The sequence below is a fragment of the Salmo salar genome, chromosome ssa27 (genome assembly GCF_905237065.1).
Source record: "Salmo salar chromosome ssa27, Ssal_v3.1, whole genome shotgun sequence".
Lineage (NCBI taxonomy): Eukaryota > Metazoa > Chordata > Actinopteri > Salmoniformes > Salmonidae > Salmo > Salmo salar.
Window position 1 is genome coordinate 20,690,071 of NC_059468.1, and position 20,230 is coordinate 20,710,300.

Sequence of the window (20,230 nt, forward strand, 5' to 3'; positions counted from 1 at the left end):
GTCTTTGTTTTTTCAGTATCTTCCTATATCCTACATGATTCAATGACACACACTCTCTCTTACCCTGCTGGCAGGGGTTTTGGGTGATTTCCCAGGTGTCTTCTTGGGACTGAAATCATCCTCTTCAGATCCAGACTGCTTCCTCTTCCTCCCTCCGCTTTTACCTGCACAGGTCAGGAGAAACACACCCAGGTTACAATCAGAACAGATTATATGTCCAGGGTTTTTCAACATTTCGGTCCTGAAGAGCTACTGGGTGTGCAGGCTTTCATTCAATCCCTGCAGTAACACATCTGATTCAGACTAAAGGGGAATAGGTGAATATTTTAAAACGGGCGTGCTACTGAAGAGCTGGATTATAAACCTGCACAGCCAGAAGCTTTCCAGGATGGGAGTTGGAGACCCATGTTATAGTCAGTTTACACTGTTTTTATATTCATGGAGAATTGTATGGTGACTGATACTCCACTGGTCATTGTGAGGTAAGCCTGTACCTTTAAGTGCTGGTGAAGGCTTCTTGGAGCCGGTATCGGAGTCAGAGTCCCAGACAGACGTGTCAAGCTTCTGTTTTGGTGGCGTTTTGGGTGCTGGTGCTTTCCTGGGTTTAGGAGCTGCATCCGACAGCTTCTCAGCTGCTGTGAGTAACAGAGTGAGCCAATCAATATCAGCAAGACACCATGGCTGCGTCTAAAAAGGCACCCTAGTCCCTATATAGTGCACTACATTCAGCAGCATCAACATTATCAGTATCTTTTTAACCCCCCTTGGTAGTGAGGTTTGCATTAGTGCTCATTCTAGTGGAGATGGAGTTAGAGTCATAGATCAACCTGTCCTCAGGGAAATTCGTAAGATTTCAGTCCCTCCATTTAGTATATAATATGTTACGTTAAGAATGTAATAGCGGCCATAAAATATCGTACGAATTGGAGGACGTAATGTATCATACATCTTGGAGGACTTACAGTATTGTGCATCTTGTTGAGACCGGGCTGCTTCTTGTCCTAACGATAAAGGTTAGGAGAATTTCCGTAGAAGGTAATGAGAATTAGGTTATGGTTAGGAAAAGGGCTAGGGGAAGGGGTAGCTAAAATGCCACAGTTGTCCCCGACGTGTTGTCCTTGACGTGTTGTCCCCGACGCTAGACGGCCGCGGTATACACCCACCCATCCTCCCCGACCAACCTCCCTATCGTTCTGTTTTAATAACCAGACCATTATTTAATATGAAATGTAACATTACATACAGTTGAAGTGGGAAGTTTACATACACTTAGGTTGGAGTCATTAAAACTTGTTTTCAACCACTCCACAAATTTCTTGTTAACAAACTATAGTTTTGGCAAGTCGGTTAGGACATCTACTTTGTGCATGACGCTAGTAATTTTTCTAACAATTGTTTACAGACCGATTATTTCACTTATAATTCACTGTATCACAATTCCAGTGGGTCAGAAGTTTACATACACTAAGTTGACTGTGCCTTTAAACAGCTTGGAAAATTCCAGAAAATGATGTCATGCTTTAGAAGCTTCTGATAGGCTAATTGACATCATTTGAGTCAATTGGAGGTGTACCTGTGGATGTATTTCAAGGCCTACCTTCAAACTCGGTGCCTCTTTGCTTGACATCATGGGAAAATCAAAAGAAATCAGCCAAGACTTCAGAAAAAAAATTGTAGACCTCCACAAGTCTGGTTCATCCTTGGGAGCAATTTCCAAACGCCTGAAGGTACCACGTTCATCTGTACAAACAATAGTACGCAAGTATAAACACCATGGGACCACACAGCCGTCATACCGCTCAGGAAGGAGACGCGTTCTTTCTCCTACAGATGAACGTACTTTGGTGCGAAAAGTGCAAATCAATCCCAGAAGAACAGCAAAGGACCTTGTGAAGATGCTGGAGGAAACAGGTAGAAAAGTATCTATATCCACAGTAAAACGAGTCCTATATCGACATAACCTGAAAGGCTGCTCAGCAAGGAAGAAGCCACTGCTCCAAAACCGCCATAAAAAAGCCAGACTACGGTTTGCAACTGCACATGGGGAGAAAGATGGTACTTTTTGGAAAAATGTCCTCTGGTCTGATGAAACAAAAATAGAACTGTGGGGGTGCTTTGCTGCAGGAGGGACTGGTGCACTTCACAAAATAGATGGCATCATGAGGGAGGAAAATTATGTGGATATATTGAAGCAACATCTCAAGACATCAGTCAGGAAGTTAAAGCTTGGTCGCAAATGGGTCTTCCAAATGGACAATGACCCCAAGCATACTTCCAAAGTTGTGGCAAAATGGCTTAAGGACAACAAAGTCAAGGTATTGGAGTGGTCATCACAAAGCCCTGACATCAATCATATAGAACATTTGTGGGCAGAACTGAAAAAGCGTGTGCGAGCAAGGAGGCCTACAAACCTGACTCAGTTACACCAGCTGTCAGGAGGAATGGGCCAAAATTTACCCAACTTATTGTGGGAACATTTACATTTAAGTCATTTAGCAGACGCTCTTATCCAGAGCGACTTACAAATTGGTGGATTCACCTTATGATATCCAGTGGAACAACCACTTTACAATAGTGCATCTAAATCGGAAGCTTGTGGAAGGCTACCTGAAATGTTTGACTCAAGTTAAACAATTTAAAGGCAATGCTACCAAATACTAATTGAGTGTATGTAAACTTCTGACCCACTGGGAATGTGATGAAAGAAATAAAATAGGAAATAAATCACTCTACTATTATTCTGACATTTCATATTCTTAAAATAAAGTAGTGATCCTAACTGACCTAAGACAGGGAATTTTTACTAGGATTAAATGTCAGGAATTGTGAAAAACTGAGTTTAAATGTATTTGGCTAAGGTGCATGTAAACTTCCGACTTCAACTGTACACTATCATGCTTAATGGAGGTAGACAAATGTACACTCCAAAGTCTGTTTAATGTGGCCAGGCTGTAGATGGAGATACATTATATTGTTCTGTGTGTTACCTTTCTTAGCTGGGACAGGTTTGTCGAAGGCAGAGCTGCTGGGGAATGAGGAGAAGGCCTTGTCTTCCTCGTCACTGTCCAACTTCAGATCGTCTGGTATAGAAGAGTAACAGACATTAACCCTCAGATGAACACTGAGACTAGGAGCTTATGTACAGACAAAGTCCTTTTTCATAGACAAACACACAAGACTGGCAATAATGACAAGATGTTAAACATGAAAGAAACACGACAAGGCAAACATGTGAACTCACCACTGTCATTGCTCTTTTCAGAGGAGAAGGCTGATTTGGAAGAAGAGAATATACTCTCTGGTTCCTTCTTCTTTGCTGGTGAGACGGTGGTGGTTGCCTGTTTGGGCGGGGGGAAGATATCTTCATCATCCTCGTCGCTGTGGTCGTTGTATCGGTCTTTAGTCTCGGAGGAGGCGGTGAAGTCGTCTTTGCAGGGCCGGACGGGCGAGGACGCAGCATCTTCATCATCCTCCTCTTCCTCTCCTCCATCCTCTTCCTCACTGAAATCAAAGGTGTATTTGGGCTTGGCCGCTGAAGAACAGACAAAGTTCATTATAAGTGTGTGTTGTGTGTATTTTTGCTGAAGAACCAACGCATTTCGGCATTATTCAGGGGGTTTACAGAAATAAGAAGGAATGAGGCTTTTAAACATTCCAAAAATCACAAAAAAGATGCAAACAAAAACATGATGCCATTGGTTAAAACAGTTGAAGAATGATCAACCAATCGACCATGTGACCAGACCAGGAAAAACTCTGGGCCCAGTTAATCAGTGGTCCCGGTGTTTGGGTTATTCGTCACTGGTTATTTGGACATTTCACGATTTTGTAGGTGTAAGAATCTTTCAAATTTCAGAAGGGGACACTCAGCCCATAACTTGCAGAGAGAGCGAGCTACTCGTCCCGGTTCCGCTCCTCGTTCTAGCATCTCTTCATCAAATAGTATTTGTCACATGCGCCGAATACAACAGGTGTAGAGACCTTATCGTGAAATGCTTACTTAGAAGCCCTTAAGCATTTCACTGTAAGGTCTACTACACCTGTTGCATTTGGCGCATGTGACAAATAAAAATGGATCTCTTCTCTTAACATGTATTCACCCAGAACCTAATCGAGCAGCTGGAGAATTATGCAAGACTTTAGCTGGGACTTTAACCGAGATTAGGGCCTAGTTAACTGATGTGGTCAAGAAAAATGTCTGTCCCTAGTCCTAACAGGTCAGTGTACACGAAAATGAAGAAAACACCCCAAAACAGAGTGAAACAGTGAGCTACCGACTTGCCTAGTTAAATAAAAGTTAAATAAAATAAATAGAAATAAAACTGTCTGAACTTATCCCCCCCAAAAAAACACTTGTTCACGCTTTCCATTTTAAATGGCGTGCCGTAATGAACACAATCCAGGTAAGTGGTTACCTGAGGCCCGTTGTGACTTGGTGTCTCGGGGAATGACTACAGGTTCACTGTCCTCCAGGTCGCTCTCTGATTTGGACTCGTCCTCCGACCAGGGGTTACGCTTCTTCACCTTCTTACCAGACGATCCTTTGGGTGTTGGGGGTTTCCTGGCTCTGGGAGTACCTGGTTTAGAGGAAACGGTTTATTCATTCTGAAGTTTAATCTTTCATTTAATAGCCATGAAGTCCTGAAACTGTGTCGATGTGTGAGAGTTCATGTGTGATTAAAATAAATAAATGAGTAGCACTTCTGACTCCCATATACAAATTGCCTTGGGGGGGGGGGGTAAAATCCTTGGGTCCACCAACTTCCTCACTGTGTATCCCTCTGTCTCCCCCTCTCCCCTAATTCATGACTGAACCCATCTCACTAAGATGACAACACATGAAAGGAGAATGGAACATCTGCTGACCTGGCTCCTTCTTCTCTCGTTTGACCCGGGGGGCCTTGGGCTTGGCTGGGGTTGGGGCTGGTGTATTAGAGGAGGAGTTGAGGGAGTTCTCCCCTGTTCCTCCGTCTGATCCCAGTACTCCCATCTCATCATCAAACTCCAGCTTCATCACCAGGTCCGCATCACCCTGAGAGGACAACACACACACAATGATATGTCATGTCTACAGCCTGAAAACACACTGAGACCTGCGCAAACAATGGAGTTTTATTTTGTGATGGAGTTATACAGCTGAACTAAGCTCATAAGGCATTGATAAGTGATATTCTTCAGGAATCAATGGGTATAAATTAACAAATTAAATGAGTGAAATTGTCATAAAATACCACAGACTGGGCCTTTAATAATGAGGCATAATCCATTTTAAAACCAAAATGTGTTACCTTCTTCTTCTTGGTCATCTTCTTGGAGGCGTCAGTCTTCATGGCCTGTGTGATGGTGGGTACGACCCTGCGGCCGTACAGCGAGGGTAACGTCTCCTCCAGGTGGAGTTTCTTCACCTTGGGCTTGCCCACCTTGCCCTTCACCAGCTTGGTGCCTTTACCTGCACATATGTCTGCCTGCTCCTGGGCCTCGATTTTCTGTCACACAGACGGGGAGAGAATTTACCCGTCACGTTTTGTAAATCGTGTAAGTCACTTATATTGAGGTGACATCAATGTTGACGGTTTACAATGAAAGGAGATAATAAAAGCCAAACAAAATAAATGACTTTTCTACAAATAGATCTGGCTTTAGTAAGGCCAGGAGAAAGAAACCCTGAAGGTAACCGACCTCCTCAACAAAAGCAGGTATAAATCACAGTGGTCTCTTCTTAAGCAGTGACTCAGATGAGTGGCACCACTACATGTAGAGCTAGTAGAACTCACATCCAGTTCTTCAATGAAGACCGCCAGGTCCTCCTTCCACAGGTCCTCTGGAGACTTCCTCTGCAGCTCATTCAACTCTCCTTTCTGTTGAACAACACACACTCAGTTGATAAAGGATGTGGTGCTAGCAACACCAAGGTTGTGGGTTCATTTCCCGCCAGGACCACATACATATACTACAAAAGTACTGATATGCCCTTACTATGCCCCAAGAACAGAACACACACAACCGTTAGAAGACCTTGCCTACTTGTGTAATGTTGCTGCATATTAATAGCCTTTTGGGGACGATAAAGATCTATGGAATCGAAGTCCTTGACACCCTTCCTCTCTGAGTCAGTACCTTGATGTCTCTCTGTCGGAGCAGCTCGTCCACCTTCTCCTTGGACAGGCACCACAGAGGCATGTTGAGGATGTAGTTGAAGTTTGGTCCCGACGACGACCCAGAGTCCACAGAGCTGTCACTGTTGTTACCATCACGATCGTCCTCCTCCAGAGCCTATAGGGAGAGACCAGGAAGACATAGTCCCAATCAGAATACAAGGTATTGAAGTGTCAAGCAGTCTCAGCCAATCACAGGGCTGAATGGTGGACAGTGGCAGGAAGCTAACAGTACCTTTTCCTGTGCCTTGGTCCATGCCGCCACGGGGTCCGACTCAAAGCCTTTCTGCGCCAGCATCCTGATCAGTTCCCTCTTCGACTTGTTCTCTGTAGACAGACATGAATATATCAGTATTCTATACCAAATTGCAAACTGAAATAAAGAATCCTTCCCTTAGAGACATGCAGGTAAAATTCTCACCAATTGTGATCTTTCCTTCGATCTTCTCCAGCACAAATCGTGCCTGATTGGACAGTTTGGAAGCCTCCGCCCCCAGGCTCCCCACTAGCCAATCCTTCCTCAGCTTGTAGTAGTTCAACCGCAGCTCAAAGAACTCCTTGAGAATGTCCTGGACCGAGTCATACCTCTTCAGACAGCCCATGTGGTCAAACAACACCTGAGGGCAGAAACTTCTTCAGATACCTCTCCTTTCCACAATACAAACACTAAAACTGGTTAAAACCATGGAACACTTCAAAATGTTCTTCACTTTAAGATGAAACATTCATTCCAAAGAATCCCATCATCCCAGACAGATTCCTATAAGAGGAGTCCTCTATATACACACACAAAACAGCACTTCATCCAAACAGGTGTGCATAATGAATCAACAATGTGAGTCAATACAGGTATCAGTTCAACTCAAATACAGAGTAGGGACTCGTATAGGGCACACCGTAGCAAAACGTTTTGCAACGGATAACGAAAATAAGCGTTTATCATTGGACAAGCTCAGGTCGTTTCTCCCCGTTTCAGTCCATGTTCTTAGTGAATAGGAGCCAGATTTGAAGAGGGGTACTAACCATGGAGTTGCAGGTGAGGCTGGACTGTAGCTTGAAGACTTTGTGTAGTCCAGCAGCCTCAGCCTGGGCCAGCTTCTCCTCTGACATGCGGACTACAAACTTGACGGTTTGGTCCGTGTGGTACTCCTTATAGTCATTAATCAGAGCTGGAGTCTTCTCTGTCCCCTGGAGCATGGGCTCTAGTACCGACTCCTTGTAGGCCTGGAGGGAGGGAGATAGAGGGAGAAGGAGAGAGAGGGGAGGAGAGAGGAGGGGAGAGAGGGAGGGAGGGAGGGGGCGCGAAAGTGGGGAGGGAGAGAAAGTTCATTACAAAAACGAACAAACAATATCACAGCACAGAAACAACATGTCAATATATCCTTCATTCATTTCTGAATTCAGTCAAAGCAACAAGATGACCAGAAGTGCTGGACAGGTGTGATGTATCCTGCAATAGTGTACCTGTGTCCAGGTGCGAACGGGCAGCTCAGTGATCTCAATGGTGTTCTTGTCCAGGACAGAGATCTCTCCACTGACCATGTACTGGTTCTGACCCAACTCATGGATCACTCCTTTAAAGTTCTTATAGCTGGGCAGCTGGGAGAGGAGAGAGGTAGGAATACTCAGTCACCTGTTATTATGATACAGTACATGACCTACTCATTATAGGATTACATCTGATTATAACTGACCAACAGCAGACACAGAAAGTTGGTGGTTTATCCAATTCTACTCAAAAATGTGTTTTAGCAAAATGTTTTAATGTATAACGGTATCAATCTACACAAATATCTGGGTTGATATGTTTTCAGCAATAAAACCCTTACAACAGTGCTGCTTGTATGTCCAAGACACATTTCCCCTCTGGGACAATACAGTTGATCTTATCTTATGCAATCAATTAAGTTTCAAACTTCCAAATGTTCACCATGGGCAGAGGGTCCTGCATGTTGAGCATGCGATACAGGTTGTTGACTATCTCTCTGTGGTCGTAGTTGGGGATCTTGCAGGCCCAGCCCGTCCCGATGCCCTCGGCCCCGTTCACCAGCACCAAAGGGAGGATGGGGATGTACCACTCTGGCTCCACCTTCTGGTTGTCATCAAACAGGAACTTCAGCAGGCTGGAGTCCACCGCTGGGAACAACATCTTGGCCAGGGGACTGAGGAAGTCACATTACTTCATAATAAATACATGTTTTAAGCATTTTGAGTGTGTTTCATGAAAGGTGATGTATAAACAAAGTTGACATTAAATGTATCATTAACCATTTTTTTTTTTTTATCAAACAGGTATTACTGCACTTCAGGATGGCCCATACAAATCATACAAGTAGTAGACTTATCAAAATTGCTAGCACAATTATGTTTTGACCTTTGACCCTAGGAGGCTTTACCTGAGCATGGTGAAGATGTAACGGGGGCTGGCAGCGTCCTTGCCCCCGTTGATGCGGGTACCAAACTGACCCAGCGGCTGCAGGATGTTCACGTTGTTGCTGCCCACAAAGTTCTGGGCCAAGTTCACAATCGTCATCAACAGGGATTGCTGGATGATCACACACAGAGGCACACGTGTCAAAACAATGTTTTTGTACCCATTATCTGTAAACAGTATTGATTTAAAGTGGAAGATAACTACGTATATTTCCTATAGCTGTGTAAGTATATTTCCTATAGCTGTGTAAGTATATTTCCTATAGCTGTGTAAGTATATTTCCTATAGCTGTGTAAGTATATTTCCTATAGCTGTGTAAGTATATTTCCTATAGCTGTGTAAGTATATTTCCTATAGCTGTGTAAGTATATTTCCTATAGCTGTGTAAGTATATTTCCTATAGCTGTGTAAGTATATTTCCTATAGCTGTGTAAGTATATTTCCTATAGCTGTGTAAGTATATTTCCTATCGCTCTGTAAGTATATTTCCTATAGCTGTGTAAGTATATTTCCTATAGCTGTGTAAGTATATTTCCTATAGCTGTGTAAGTATATTTCCTATAGCTGTGTAAGTATATTTCCTATAGCTGTGTAAGTATATTTCCTATAGCTGTGTAAGAGTGTAGAACCTCTCCATGATGGTAGGCAGACATCTCTGCCACTGAACCAGCCAGCTGAGCCACCTTCACCTCCCTCTTATCATTCCTCTTCATACAGGTGAAGAGTACCTTTCTCTGACCTGGCTTCAGACCTGCACACAAGATATCATCAAAAGGGGACCACCCCCCAAACACACACACACACACACACACACACACACACACACACACACACACACACACGTCTTCAAAAGGGCATCACAAGTGGACCGCAGGAGGAGTGGGTGTTGCAACAAAACAGCTAATGGGGATTGAAATAAAAAAATAATTCTACACGCCATCATCAAAAGGAGACCACATCACACACATAAACAGAGCATCCAGAGGACAGTGAAGAATTCTGTTAATGACGAGTTTCCAGGCATTTCAGTTCCCTTAAACTTCAAAAGCCATTTGACAACAAACACAACAAAAGCTAGAAAGACAGAACGTCCAGGGAGCTAGCTAGTCTAGTGCATCGCTGCATACCTACCGTCCACTAAGGATGGGATAGATCTCTCGTTGTCAGAGTTGGAGAAGAGGATGAGTTCTTTGTTGATGAAGTCGTTGTAGGAGAGGTGTTTCGCCTGCGTGCCGTACAGGTATTGCTGAGTGGGATGATAAAAGAGATTCAGGGCTATGATGTTGCTATTGTCTATCAGCACCACATGGGAGAGCGGTGTCTACTTTGCATCAGCGACCGACAGCAACAGAGTCAATTACAGAACGCTGTTCCGTACAGGTATTGCTGTAGGATGAGAGAGATGAACAGCGCTGTGATGTTATCAGTGTCAGACCAGGCTATGATGGGATTCACATGGGGAAAGCAGCTGCTACTTTACATCAGTAATAAACAGTAGAGTCATTTTACTAAACGTCAACAACATAACTAGGCTGATTGGCGTGTTTTTGTGGAATATTTCCATTTCAATGCTTAGGATATGTGAGGAACACTGACAGCAGAAATCATCAGATGCTTGTGAATCAAAGGATCGAGCTAGAAGACTCTAAACAAGCTGTGCTACATCATGGTCCAAGTAACTCCCATAGTGGAGAGATGCCTGTTTGAAAAGACAGATCTGAAACAGTCTACGTCCTCTTCCTTTAATCAAACTCCAATATCCAACAGTCTCTCACTGGGTGCATCTCAATAGTCTGTTGCTTCCTCTCCACGCCTCTTTTCCTTCATCTGCACTGATGTGAATGATCTGGACAGTCTCTCACAGTGCAGATGGAACCTAGCACACTCGTGTGCTGAGTAACCACTGTAGAGACCTGAAGATGTACTCTATAGGAGGTATGCAAAACGTGTTATAGTGGCTGTATTTCAGCCTGCTTGAAATGGTGAATGGCACAGATACACATGAAAACATGAAATGACCCCGGGAATCGACAGAATATCACACAGAGATGCACAAAGACGTTATAACATTAAAAATGGGTGAATCTTTTCTTTAAGCAAGGTGGGCTAACAGTCTTCTGGCATGCAGGAGACCCAGGTTTCAACCCAGTCGGTCACACAGTCAGTCCCACTCACCTCTGGCAGGCCGTGCATCCTCCTCTGTCTCCTGTCCTCCATGAAGTTGGTGAGCCACTCCTTCCTGTCGTCAGTCTTCTTCTTACTGAACGCCTAGAGACAGGCAGCAATGGATAGATCACTGTCAGTCCCCCCTCCATTTGGTAAGGATTTCCCAAGCAGAGCACAGACAAATAAAAGTCCAAAACCATCTTGTGTGAGGTGATAGAAGGTTGGGTAATACATTTTGTGTGACGGCAAAACTAGCTTGATGAATATATTAGTCTAGCCATTTTTGAATTTAATTCCTAACTTTTCTAGCTATTTTGTGTATATTTAATGAGAAAGTATTGAAAGACCATGAGAGGGAAAAGGAGCGGGTGGTGTCCATGGTAAACCCACCAGTGTGATGGCAGCATCGTCCTCTGTCCCGGCGTATCTAAACATGATTCGGTGTTTCTCCATGTCTGCAAAGTACTCCTTGGCCTCCTTGCTTGTACTGGTACCCAAACCTGGAACACAAATAAACACTCAAACCTTTTTCACACTATTATGCCAACCCAAACTGTACTGAGCTGGCTCAGATATGTCCAGCATGGTCCAGCAACTATGGTGGACGTATACTCATGCCAGCACAGAACAGTTTGGCTCGAATTGCCTCGGTAGTGTGAAACAGAATAGCTTGGTTAACAATAATGGTTAGTTTGGAGGATTATCCACATGTGATGAACAAACCTTTGTAGTACTTTATATGCCAGGTTTTAAAGTTGAGCGTCTGTTTCTTCCATTGGTCAAACTCTGGAATGCTGTAGAAAGCATGCTCCTGTTTATTCTTGTTCACCTGCAGGAAAGAGTTAAAAAGCAGCATTAGAACCATGCTTGCTAGCCTTAAGCCAAGCCAATCTAAACATTGTTTGAAGTCAGTTGACATAAGCTGCCATCGGCAGTCACGACTGTGTCATGTAGACAGTGTAGATTTCCAAACACTGAAGAGTTCGGGCCAAGGGGAAATGGAAGGGAGAAAATTGGGACCAGCTGTACCAATGTATGAGTCTTACTTTGACGATAGGTGTGATGAACTCCTCCAGGAAGGTGTGTTTGAGCAGGGATGGCCAGTTGTGATGGAAGAAATTGATGAGCAAACCCTTGATATGGGAGCCATCCTGATCCTGTCAGCAGATCATCAACACAAAGAAACATTCTATTAGGATGGATTGTTATGACCCAAGGGTACATCCAAAATGATACCCTATTCCATATATAGTGCACTACTTTTGGAGCACTACACCATACTATAATAGGAAATAGCACCCCATTTCAGATTAACCTTAAGAGCATGGATAATGAATGAAAGATGCTTTACGCTCATAGTTATTACAATTATTGATTATGATGATAATTGCAAGACATGCGTCAATTGAAGACGTCAGGCGTTGGTAGGATTGATTAAGTGTTAGAACCTGATCGGTCATGATCATGATCTTGCCGTAGCGTAAGGATCTCAGAGACTCTGGGTCTTCGTAGCTCTTCTTGTACTGCAGACCCACGATCTTGATGATGTTGTTGATCTCTGCGTTCTCCATGATCTGGTGGGATAGAGAAACATGGACGTGTCAGTGTTTCCCCTACCTGACTAAGGCAGGATGGGCCACCTTGGCTCTGGTGGACTCAACCAAAAAGAGTTTGGCTTCAGCTGATCTTAATAAAACAATTCTGTTGATCGGAATGGTCCTTGCGCCACTTTTGGGAAACGATCTATGTAAATCGCTTGAGTATTTATTTGTTTACAAGATTATTTATCATTTTGGTGTACGCTCGAGACATTAGTCATTTCGATTGTAATCCCTCATTCACAATCCCAGCCCAATCTAACCACTATCTAGACACTAACCTGACACTAACCTGTTTGTGTGTGGCCTCTCGTACGTTCAGAATTTTTCCTCGTAGTGGGAAGACACCATAACGATCTCGCCCAATGACACCAAGGCCGGAGACGGCCAAGGACTTGGCCGAGTCTCCCTCAGTCAGGATCAGAGTGCATTCTGACGAGTGTTTACCACCTGGGGGTGAAGACGGAGGTAAGACGCGCAGTTCAGTGTGTGTTTAAACAATTTAGTGTTTCCCCTCATTTTTTATAAAAAAGGGGTGGGCCCAACAACCAAGCTCTGTTCCCCCATCCTAATTTAAAGTCTTCAACTAGTTTCAAAATAAATATTGGTAAAAGAGGCCCTCTTGGTAGATGTCTTACCGGCATCGTTGGCGTCGTCCAGCTTGGGGATGCCTTTAATCTTGCTGTACTTCACTGAAGAACACTTCTTGTTGAGTTGTGTCTGGGCCTTGAACTTCACCCAGTTCAGGATACTCTCCACGATACCACAGTTGGTTGCCTGCAGACAAAATAAATAATTGAATATGATATATCATTGTTTAATATTCCAGGTAAACCGAGAACACAAGAAAGGACCTGGAACTGATTTTAGAGATCATATGATATCAATTCAATGTAAATAACTTGACTTTCTCTGTGAGGAAACAGTGTATGTGAAGAGTGAAAGCCCAACATCACATGTATACATTTAGGAGATAGTGATATTTCATTGTGGTAAAGAACAGCCATTTATGAAGAAGAATCTCCTTACTGCTCTGATGAACTTCTCAGACAGAGGACACTTAGAACCAAAGCTCTTGGTCTGGAGGGTCATGTTCTCCTTGGTCTGGGAGTCAAAGGTCGGGTTCTCGATCAACGCATTCACAAACACCCAGATGTGGTTCTTCACCTGAGTCAGACCAAAGTAAAGCACTAAGATTGTAGCTGAACGTTACATTAATTTGCTCTTATCCCAGTTCACTAACAATGGAATTACTAGTAACACTATTGTAGTAACACAATAATAACACATGAATAAGATGGTAATGAATAACCTGGAAGGGTTTGACTGAGACACCAGCTTTGTTCTTCTTCTTCACCACTTCTATCAGCTTGGCTACGATCTGGTCCACCACGTAATCAATGTGTCTGCCACCCTGAATGACACAAAACAAGCAGAGTAGTACATAAAACATGGCTGATGTGGTTGAAAGTCATACTACAACACGTGAATAGCATCAAAATGAACACACGTCCCAGTATATTTACACATACAAAACGCACTTCATTTCTGTCCATTATTCCTAGACTGGTCAAGTGGTAGTTTTCCAAATCAAAGGCTATAGTTCTGGTAATATAAGACTGTTTAAACAACGTAATTCCCTGGGGGGATGTTACCTTGGTGGTGGCGATACTGTTGACGAAGCTGATCTGTTGGAATCCCTTCTCACTCATGGTGAGACAGACCTCCCAGCGCTCGTTGACCGACTCGTTGACCACCTTCAGGGCCACGCCCACCTCGTCCAGCTTGTCCTTCACGTACAGGTCCACATAGCTGCGGAACCCTGTCACCTGGGAGGAGGGAAAGGACAGGTGAGAAGAGCCTAAACTGGGTTTGGATTGTGGCTCCGGTTCTGGAAAGGTTATTAGCAAATGCCACTGTATTGAAACAGGTGTAGTGAAATGAGCCGTTTTATTTCATTTCAAAATGTTTCGCCCAGGGTCTTCCAAGACTTGGCACCTTATGTACAGCATGTATTCTGTGTATATGGGACAGCCCATCTTACTATGTGTGGTTAAATGGGGGGGGGCTTACAGGGAGTTTCTTCCCGTTGAGCATGACTTTGACGCCCTTGCAGGACCCAGCAATGTCATAGGCCCTCTTGGTGAGCAGAGCCACGATGTCCTTGTCCAGCTTCTCCATCTTGAACTTGGACAGGTCCGGCTGGAAGGTCACGCACGTGAAGTCGTCCCCGTCAAAGAACTTGATCTTGGGGTCGCTCGTCTTCCCCATGTTGTTCTGCCAAGTCTAGGGAGGGAGAAAAAGGGGGAGAGAGATTGTCATGAAATGTACTACATTCTTCACATGTTAAGGAAACTAGAATGAATCATGAGATTGTATTGTGAAATTCCATCAAAGAGTTAATAAAAAGCCTTGTGAAACTGATTGAACAAACTATTTTGCTGAGTCATTTCACTGAAAGTGACAATTGTAGGACAAACCACCTGGTTTATGAGAAATTACAGAAATCCCCCAAAACTATGTAGAATCCTACAATATCAACGTAGAATCCTGTGAGACCACACCTGACAGTGAGAATCAACTCATACTCACCACCTCACATGTTTACAAGTCACATACTGTACACCTACAAAACATCAACTGGTGCTCAGCTGTTTGAAGAATGCTCTTTTCAAGGTTGACTGAACAACAAATCTCAATCACGCTGTGCTTTCTCGTTGTGTGTACCTGTTTGAAGCTGTGTTTGTACTCCTTGCAGGCGGTTTCCACTGTGAACTTTGTGCTGAAGATGTTGCAGAGTTTAGCGCCGTACCCGTTCCTTCCACCTAGGAGGAGAACAGAGGGAAGACGTGCTTTCATCCGTGGAGAGATTGACCTACAGTCATTCACTAACTCCCATGTAGTGTTACTAAGCACTGCAAGGGGAACTACAAAACTATTCAGCTATTCCGTAGCTAAACATTTCAGGTTAGACGTTCTGTCTAAAGCTTTATCGAAACCATATGAAATGTGATTACATAAAGGGTCAAAGAATAATGAATAAATGAATTAGATTCTTATTTTCAGAGTGATTTTTTTCCACCTGTGACTTTCTTCTGCTCGTCGTCGTAGTTACTGGAGGTGAGGAGGTGTCCGAAGATGAGAGCGGGAACGTACATCTTCTCATCTTTGTGTTCCACCACCGGGATGCCTTTACCATTGTTCCAGATGGTGATGGTGTTGGACTCACTGAAGGAAGAGAGGAGGAGGATGAACTTAGGAATAAACAGATGGAAGAACTTCACAGGACAGCCAGAATCAGCTGTACTAACCTTTACATTAACATCGAAAATAAAATATTTGTAAATAAAAAAAAAAACAAGATTAAGATGTAAAATTATATTTAGTTCAATAAACATAAATCTAGCCAGAGCTTTCTGACATGTAAACATCAACATTTTTCAATACTGCAACTAATCCCCATTTGCCAAACCAGTGGATTTAGGGCTGTGATTTTAAACATACTGTAGAGCAACACAGCAAAACGAAATAAGCCCAACGTGTGATGATTTAAGCTCTGGAACGGGGCTCCAAAATTCATATAAAACCATTATAAATTCCAGCCCTTGAGAGCAACAGAGGAGAGGAAAGGAGAAAGCACAGAGAGATATGACAGGGCAGGGTGGTAGAGAGAGATATGACAGGACAGGGTGGAAAAGAGAGACAGGCAGTCAGGCCTGGCCTCACAGGGAGGAGACATGGAAGCTCTCTGAAGGACACTCTGACGTTCAGCAGTCTGCTGTGTGTGCAGATTGCTGTGGATGTCGTGCCGTAGGTGAACAGCATGTTAAATGAGCTCCCTGAATTGCAGAGCCGACTGTTCATTAAGACCTCTCTCTCCCCAGAACTCTATCAGCCTCCACCACAACCCCCTGCTGCTACCTAACACTGTGCCACAGATCACCGTACGGGTAAATACTCTGCAGAACCGTGCACAACGCTGGCTTTAAAACACACACACACACACACACACACACACACACACACACACACACACACACACACAGACATCACAGTGGGCAGATCACTTAAACAAAATGGATGCTCCGCATTTTTCAAATACATTCTCCCACAGAAACATCTGCATGCCTTGATAGTGCCTTCAGAAAGTATTCACACCCCTTGACTTTTTCCTCATTTGGTTGTGTTACAGCCTGAATTTAAAATAGATTACATTGAGATTTTAGTCACCCATAATGTCAAAGTGATATGTTTTTTTTTTAAATTATTTTTAATTGTACAAATCAATAAAAAAAGCATTTCTGAAATGTCTTGAGCCAATAAGTATTCAACCCCTTTGTTATGGCAAACCTAAATAAGTTCAGGACTAAAAATGTGGTTAACAAGTCGCATAATAAGTTGCATTGACTCTGTGTATAATAATAGTGTTTAACATAATTTTTGAATGACTACCTCATCTCTGTACCCCACACATACAATTATCTGTTAGGTCCCTCAGACAAGCAGTGAATTTCAAACACAGATTCAAACACAAAGACCAGGGAGGTTTTCCAATGCCTCGCAAAGAAAGGCATCTATTGGTAGAACAAAAAGCAGACATTGAATATCCCTGTGAGCATGGTGAAGTTATTAATTACACTTTGGATGGTGTATCAATACACCCAGTCACGACAAAGCTCCAGGTGTCCTTCCTAACTAAGTTGCCGGAGAGGGAGGAAACTGCTAAGAGATTTCACCATGAGGCCAATGGTGACTTTAAAACAGTTACAGAATTTAATGGCTGTGATAGGAGAAAACTGAGGATGGATCAATCACATTGTACTTAGTTCACAATACTAGCCTCCTAACTGACAAGTGTACAGAATAAAAAATATTCCAAAACATGCATCCTGTTTGCGACAAGGCACTAAAGTAATACTGCAAAAATTGTGGCAAAGCAATTGTCCTGAATACAAACAGTTGTTTGGGGCAAATTCAATACAACACAAGCATAGTGGTGGCTTTCCACCAGATACTGGGAGATAAATTCACCTTTCAGCAGGACAATAACCTAAAACACTGGAGTTGCTTACCAAGAAGACAGTGAATGTTCCTGAGTGGCAGAGTTACAGTTTTGACTTAAGTATGCTTGAAAATCTATGGCAAGACGTCCAATTTGACAGAGCTTGAAGAATTTTAAAAAGAATAATGTACAATCCAGGTGTGCAAAGCTCTTAGAGGCATACCCAGAAAGACTCACTGCTGTAATCGCTACCAAAATGCGATTCTAACATGAATTGACTCAGGGGTGTGATGTGAATACTTATGTAAATTAGATATTTCTCTATTCCATTTTCAATAAATGTGCTAAAAACAAATTAAACATGTTTTCACTTTGTCATTATGGGGTATTGTGCGTAGATGGATGACATTTCTTTTCAATTCAGGCTTCAACAAAATGTGGAAGAAGTTAAAGGGTATGAATGTATATTTAGAAGGCTACTTAATGAGCTGAACTACTGGGCTGCAGGCTTATTTTATTGGTCAACCCGAATCATTTCCATGGTAACTAACTCCGCAATTTTATTTTATCAATCACTGAAAAGCCAGTCTAGAGAGACCTACATTCTAACAGCAAAAATGGTATTTGGCTGGGGGAGCCATTGTTTTCCAATGACGAGAAGCCGCTGCACCTACCAAGGCAGCATGCACGGCACAGTTTTTAGGGGGGGGAGCTGCTATGCTCAAATGACTTTTCCAACACTGCTACGCATGACCTCAAGAGGAGCAGACGGCTTTGCCGTCATAGAACAGGCCTGTTAAACAGAACTTATGATAATGACGGATAGATGGCAACTAACTCCCACAGAGGGAAGCTGCTGTGCCAACCTATGCAGCGTACACAGTAGGGTTTTTAGGCTCAAACTGGACTTGACTAATGATTGACAACTGCTTACTGTGCATGTGTACTTACGGATCAATGGAGATCTTTATGGTGGACATGTTCTTATCCCGCTGTTTGTTGTCGGCCGCGTTGACTGTGGAGCAGAGAAAAACATGTTGAAATGAGAAGTAGACTGCGGGGATTTAATTGTGTTGATAGATTATCGAGAAGATACTGACATTTTCATCAAGAGCTTTAGACACACTTGAGAATCAATAGCCTAAATGTTGCCTGGCCTATAAAATCCAAAACCACATCCTTTCAAGTCTCTCATACTGGAAACATATTGAAAAGTCAAATTGCCTCAGTCAAGTCTCCTGTCCGTTATACGGTTTGGTTGGCCTGTTTCATTTCAAGCTTTTGCTTGGGTTGTAAGGTGACATTATGTGTGGACTGACCCTGTGTGAGTTATGTCTAGTCAGTAATTATATAGACGTGGTAGGAACTAGTGAAGATTTGAGCAGCGAGGACAGACTGCTGTCATTACTTTATCACCACTATAAAACAACTAAATTAACACTGTGCGGAGCAAAAAACTCTCATCTCATGTCTTCTTCCATTGCATACGACTGATTTCCAGTTGCTTGATCACTCAAGGTAGTGCCTGGTATAAACATATTATTTCAGGACAGGGTATTCATCTGTTCATCAATGCAGAAGCCTGACATTTTGCAATACAACAATTGGTTGTACCCCATATTGAATGTGCCAGTCAGCCAAACACATAACACAGACCAGCAATGGATGCTGCTGCCGCTTGTCTTACTCAGTGTGTAACTGACAACCAATAAAAGATTTCATCAGACGGCTCTTCATTCCAGACAAATGGCTACATGAGTAAGAGCAAGGACGAGTCCACAGAACACACAGGAACAAGTTATCTCCTCTACACAACAGGTTAAATGTAATACATGTTTCAGATATATTGTTGGACCAGATAAAAGGCTTGTTTTCATCTCCAGTCACTGGGCAGGAGTACAAAAATGATATCATCCTACCTACAACAACAGATTTACTGAATGTACTGTAAGTCTGTCTGGAAAAGAGTCTCTGCTAAATCAGGGCTTCCACTGTTCATGGCACAAACTGTTCACGGCACAAACTGTTCACGGCACAAACTGTTCACGGCACAAACTGTTCACGGCACAAACTGTTCACGGCACAAACTGTTCACGGCACAAACTGTTCACACCCCTGTTGGCGGTGGAGAGAATTTTGTAGGTTTAAAGCAAAATTTCTTGCAATTCTATACATTTTGCCATGTCTAATGTGTATTTCTGTGATTTGAGTGACAAAAAAATACAACAATATCTGTGGGCTAAAAACCTCAACAAAAAAACGTTAGCTGACATGGACTAGTTGATCTGGATATTTCTGACAAGTTATAAATAGCTCTCGAAGGTATGCAATGACTGACATGACAAGAGGAACTGATGATCCACTACCCAATTTACAAATGACACCTTGTGCATTCTACTATTACAACTTGAAAGAGAGTAAGTTTAAAGCAGGACGGAGTTCCTTTAAAAAATATATACACTAACAATATACACGACCGTTCAAAAGTTTGGGGTCACTTAGAAATTCTTGTTTTTTTTAATAAAAAATGTTGTCCATTAAAATAACATCAAATTGATCAGAAATACGGTGTAGACATTGTTAATGTTGTAAATGACTATTGTAGCTGGAAATAGCAGATTGTACGCCTATATTTAGATATTCAATAAAACAGAGGCCCATTATCAGCAACCATCACTCCTGTGTTCCAATGGCACGTTGTGTTAGCTAATCCAAGTTTATCATTGTAAAAGGCTAATTGATCATTAGAAAACCTTTTTGCAAATAGCTGAAAACTGTTGTCCTGATTAAAGAAGCAATAAAACTGGCCTTCTTTAGACTAGTTAAAGATCTGGAGCAACAGCATTTGTGGGTTTGATTACAGGCTCAAAATGGG

At 42.8% G+C, this 20,230-nt stretch overlaps 1 protein-coding gene across 5 annotated transcripts in view; it reads right to left on the reverse strand.

Moving 5' to 3' along the window:
• Positions 1 to 20,230, reverse strand: part of LOC106588671 (DNA topoisomerase 2-beta) — a 30,480-nt gene that overhangs the window by 936 nt on the left and 9,314 nt on the right. For 2 of the 5 annotated variants that reach the window (XM_014177891.2, XM_014177889.2), the window contains exons 4-35: positions 18,307 to 18,370; positions 15,436 to 15,581; positions 15,081 to 15,178; positions 14,427 to 14,639; positions 14,009 to 14,182; positions 13,666 to 13,767; positions 13,383 to 13,520; positions 12,992 to 13,130; positions 12,646 to 12,803; positions 12,204 to 12,329; positions 11,802 to 11,912; positions 11,479 to 11,584; positions 11,146 to 11,255; positions 10,765 to 10,857; positions 9,721 to 9,835; positions 9,219 to 9,340; positions 8,552 to 8,700; positions 8,086 to 8,317; positions 7,620 to 7,754; positions 7,179 to 7,379; positions 6,577 to 6,772; positions 6,391 to 6,482; positions 6,118 to 6,273; positions 5,775 to 5,858; positions 5,289 to 5,486; positions 4,867 to 5,032; positions 4,416 to 4,577; positions 3,242 to 3,532; positions 2,988 to 3,080; positions 963 to 1,001; positions 495 to 635; positions 64 to 164 (exon numbers count right to left, since the gene is read on the reverse strand). In XM_014177891.2, coding sequence (XP_014033366.2) covers positions 64 to 164; positions 495 to 635; positions 963 to 1,001; positions 2,988 to 3,080; positions 3,242 to 3,532; positions 4,416 to 4,577; positions 4,867 to 5,032; positions 5,289 to 5,486; positions 5,775 to 5,858; positions 6,118 to 6,273; positions 6,391 to 6,482; positions 6,577 to 6,772; positions 7,179 to 7,379; positions 7,620 to 7,754; positions 8,086 to 8,317; positions 8,552 to 8,700; positions 9,219 to 9,340; positions 9,721 to 9,835; positions 10,765 to 10,857; positions 11,146 to 11,255; positions 11,479 to 11,584; positions 11,802 to 11,912; positions 12,204 to 12,329; positions 12,646 to 12,803; positions 12,992 to 13,130; positions 13,383 to 13,520; positions 13,666 to 13,767; positions 14,009 to 14,182; positions 14,427 to 14,639; positions 15,081 to 15,178; positions 15,436 to 15,581; positions 18,307 to 18,370 — 4,451 coding nt within the window. The remainder of the gene's footprint in view (positions 1 to 63; positions 165 to 494; positions 636 to 962; positions 1,002 to 2,987; positions 3,081 to 3,241; positions 3,533 to 4,415; positions 4,578 to 4,866; positions 5,033 to 5,288; positions 5,487 to 5,774; positions 5,859 to 6,117; positions 6,274 to 6,390; positions 6,483 to 6,576; positions 6,773 to 7,178; positions 7,380 to 7,619; positions 7,755 to 8,085; positions 8,318 to 8,551; positions 8,701 to 9,218; positions 9,341 to 9,720; positions 9,836 to 10,764; positions 10,858 to 11,145; positions 11,256 to 11,478; positions 11,585 to 11,801; positions 11,913 to 12,203; positions 12,330 to 12,645; positions 12,804 to 12,991; positions 13,131 to 13,382; positions 13,521 to 13,665; positions 13,768 to 14,008; positions 14,183 to 14,426; positions 14,640 to 15,080; positions 15,179 to 15,435; positions 15,582 to 18,306; positions 18,371 to 20,230) is intronic. The other 3 variants (XM_014177890.2, XM_014177893.2, XM_014177892.2) reach the window with 3 other exon arrangements.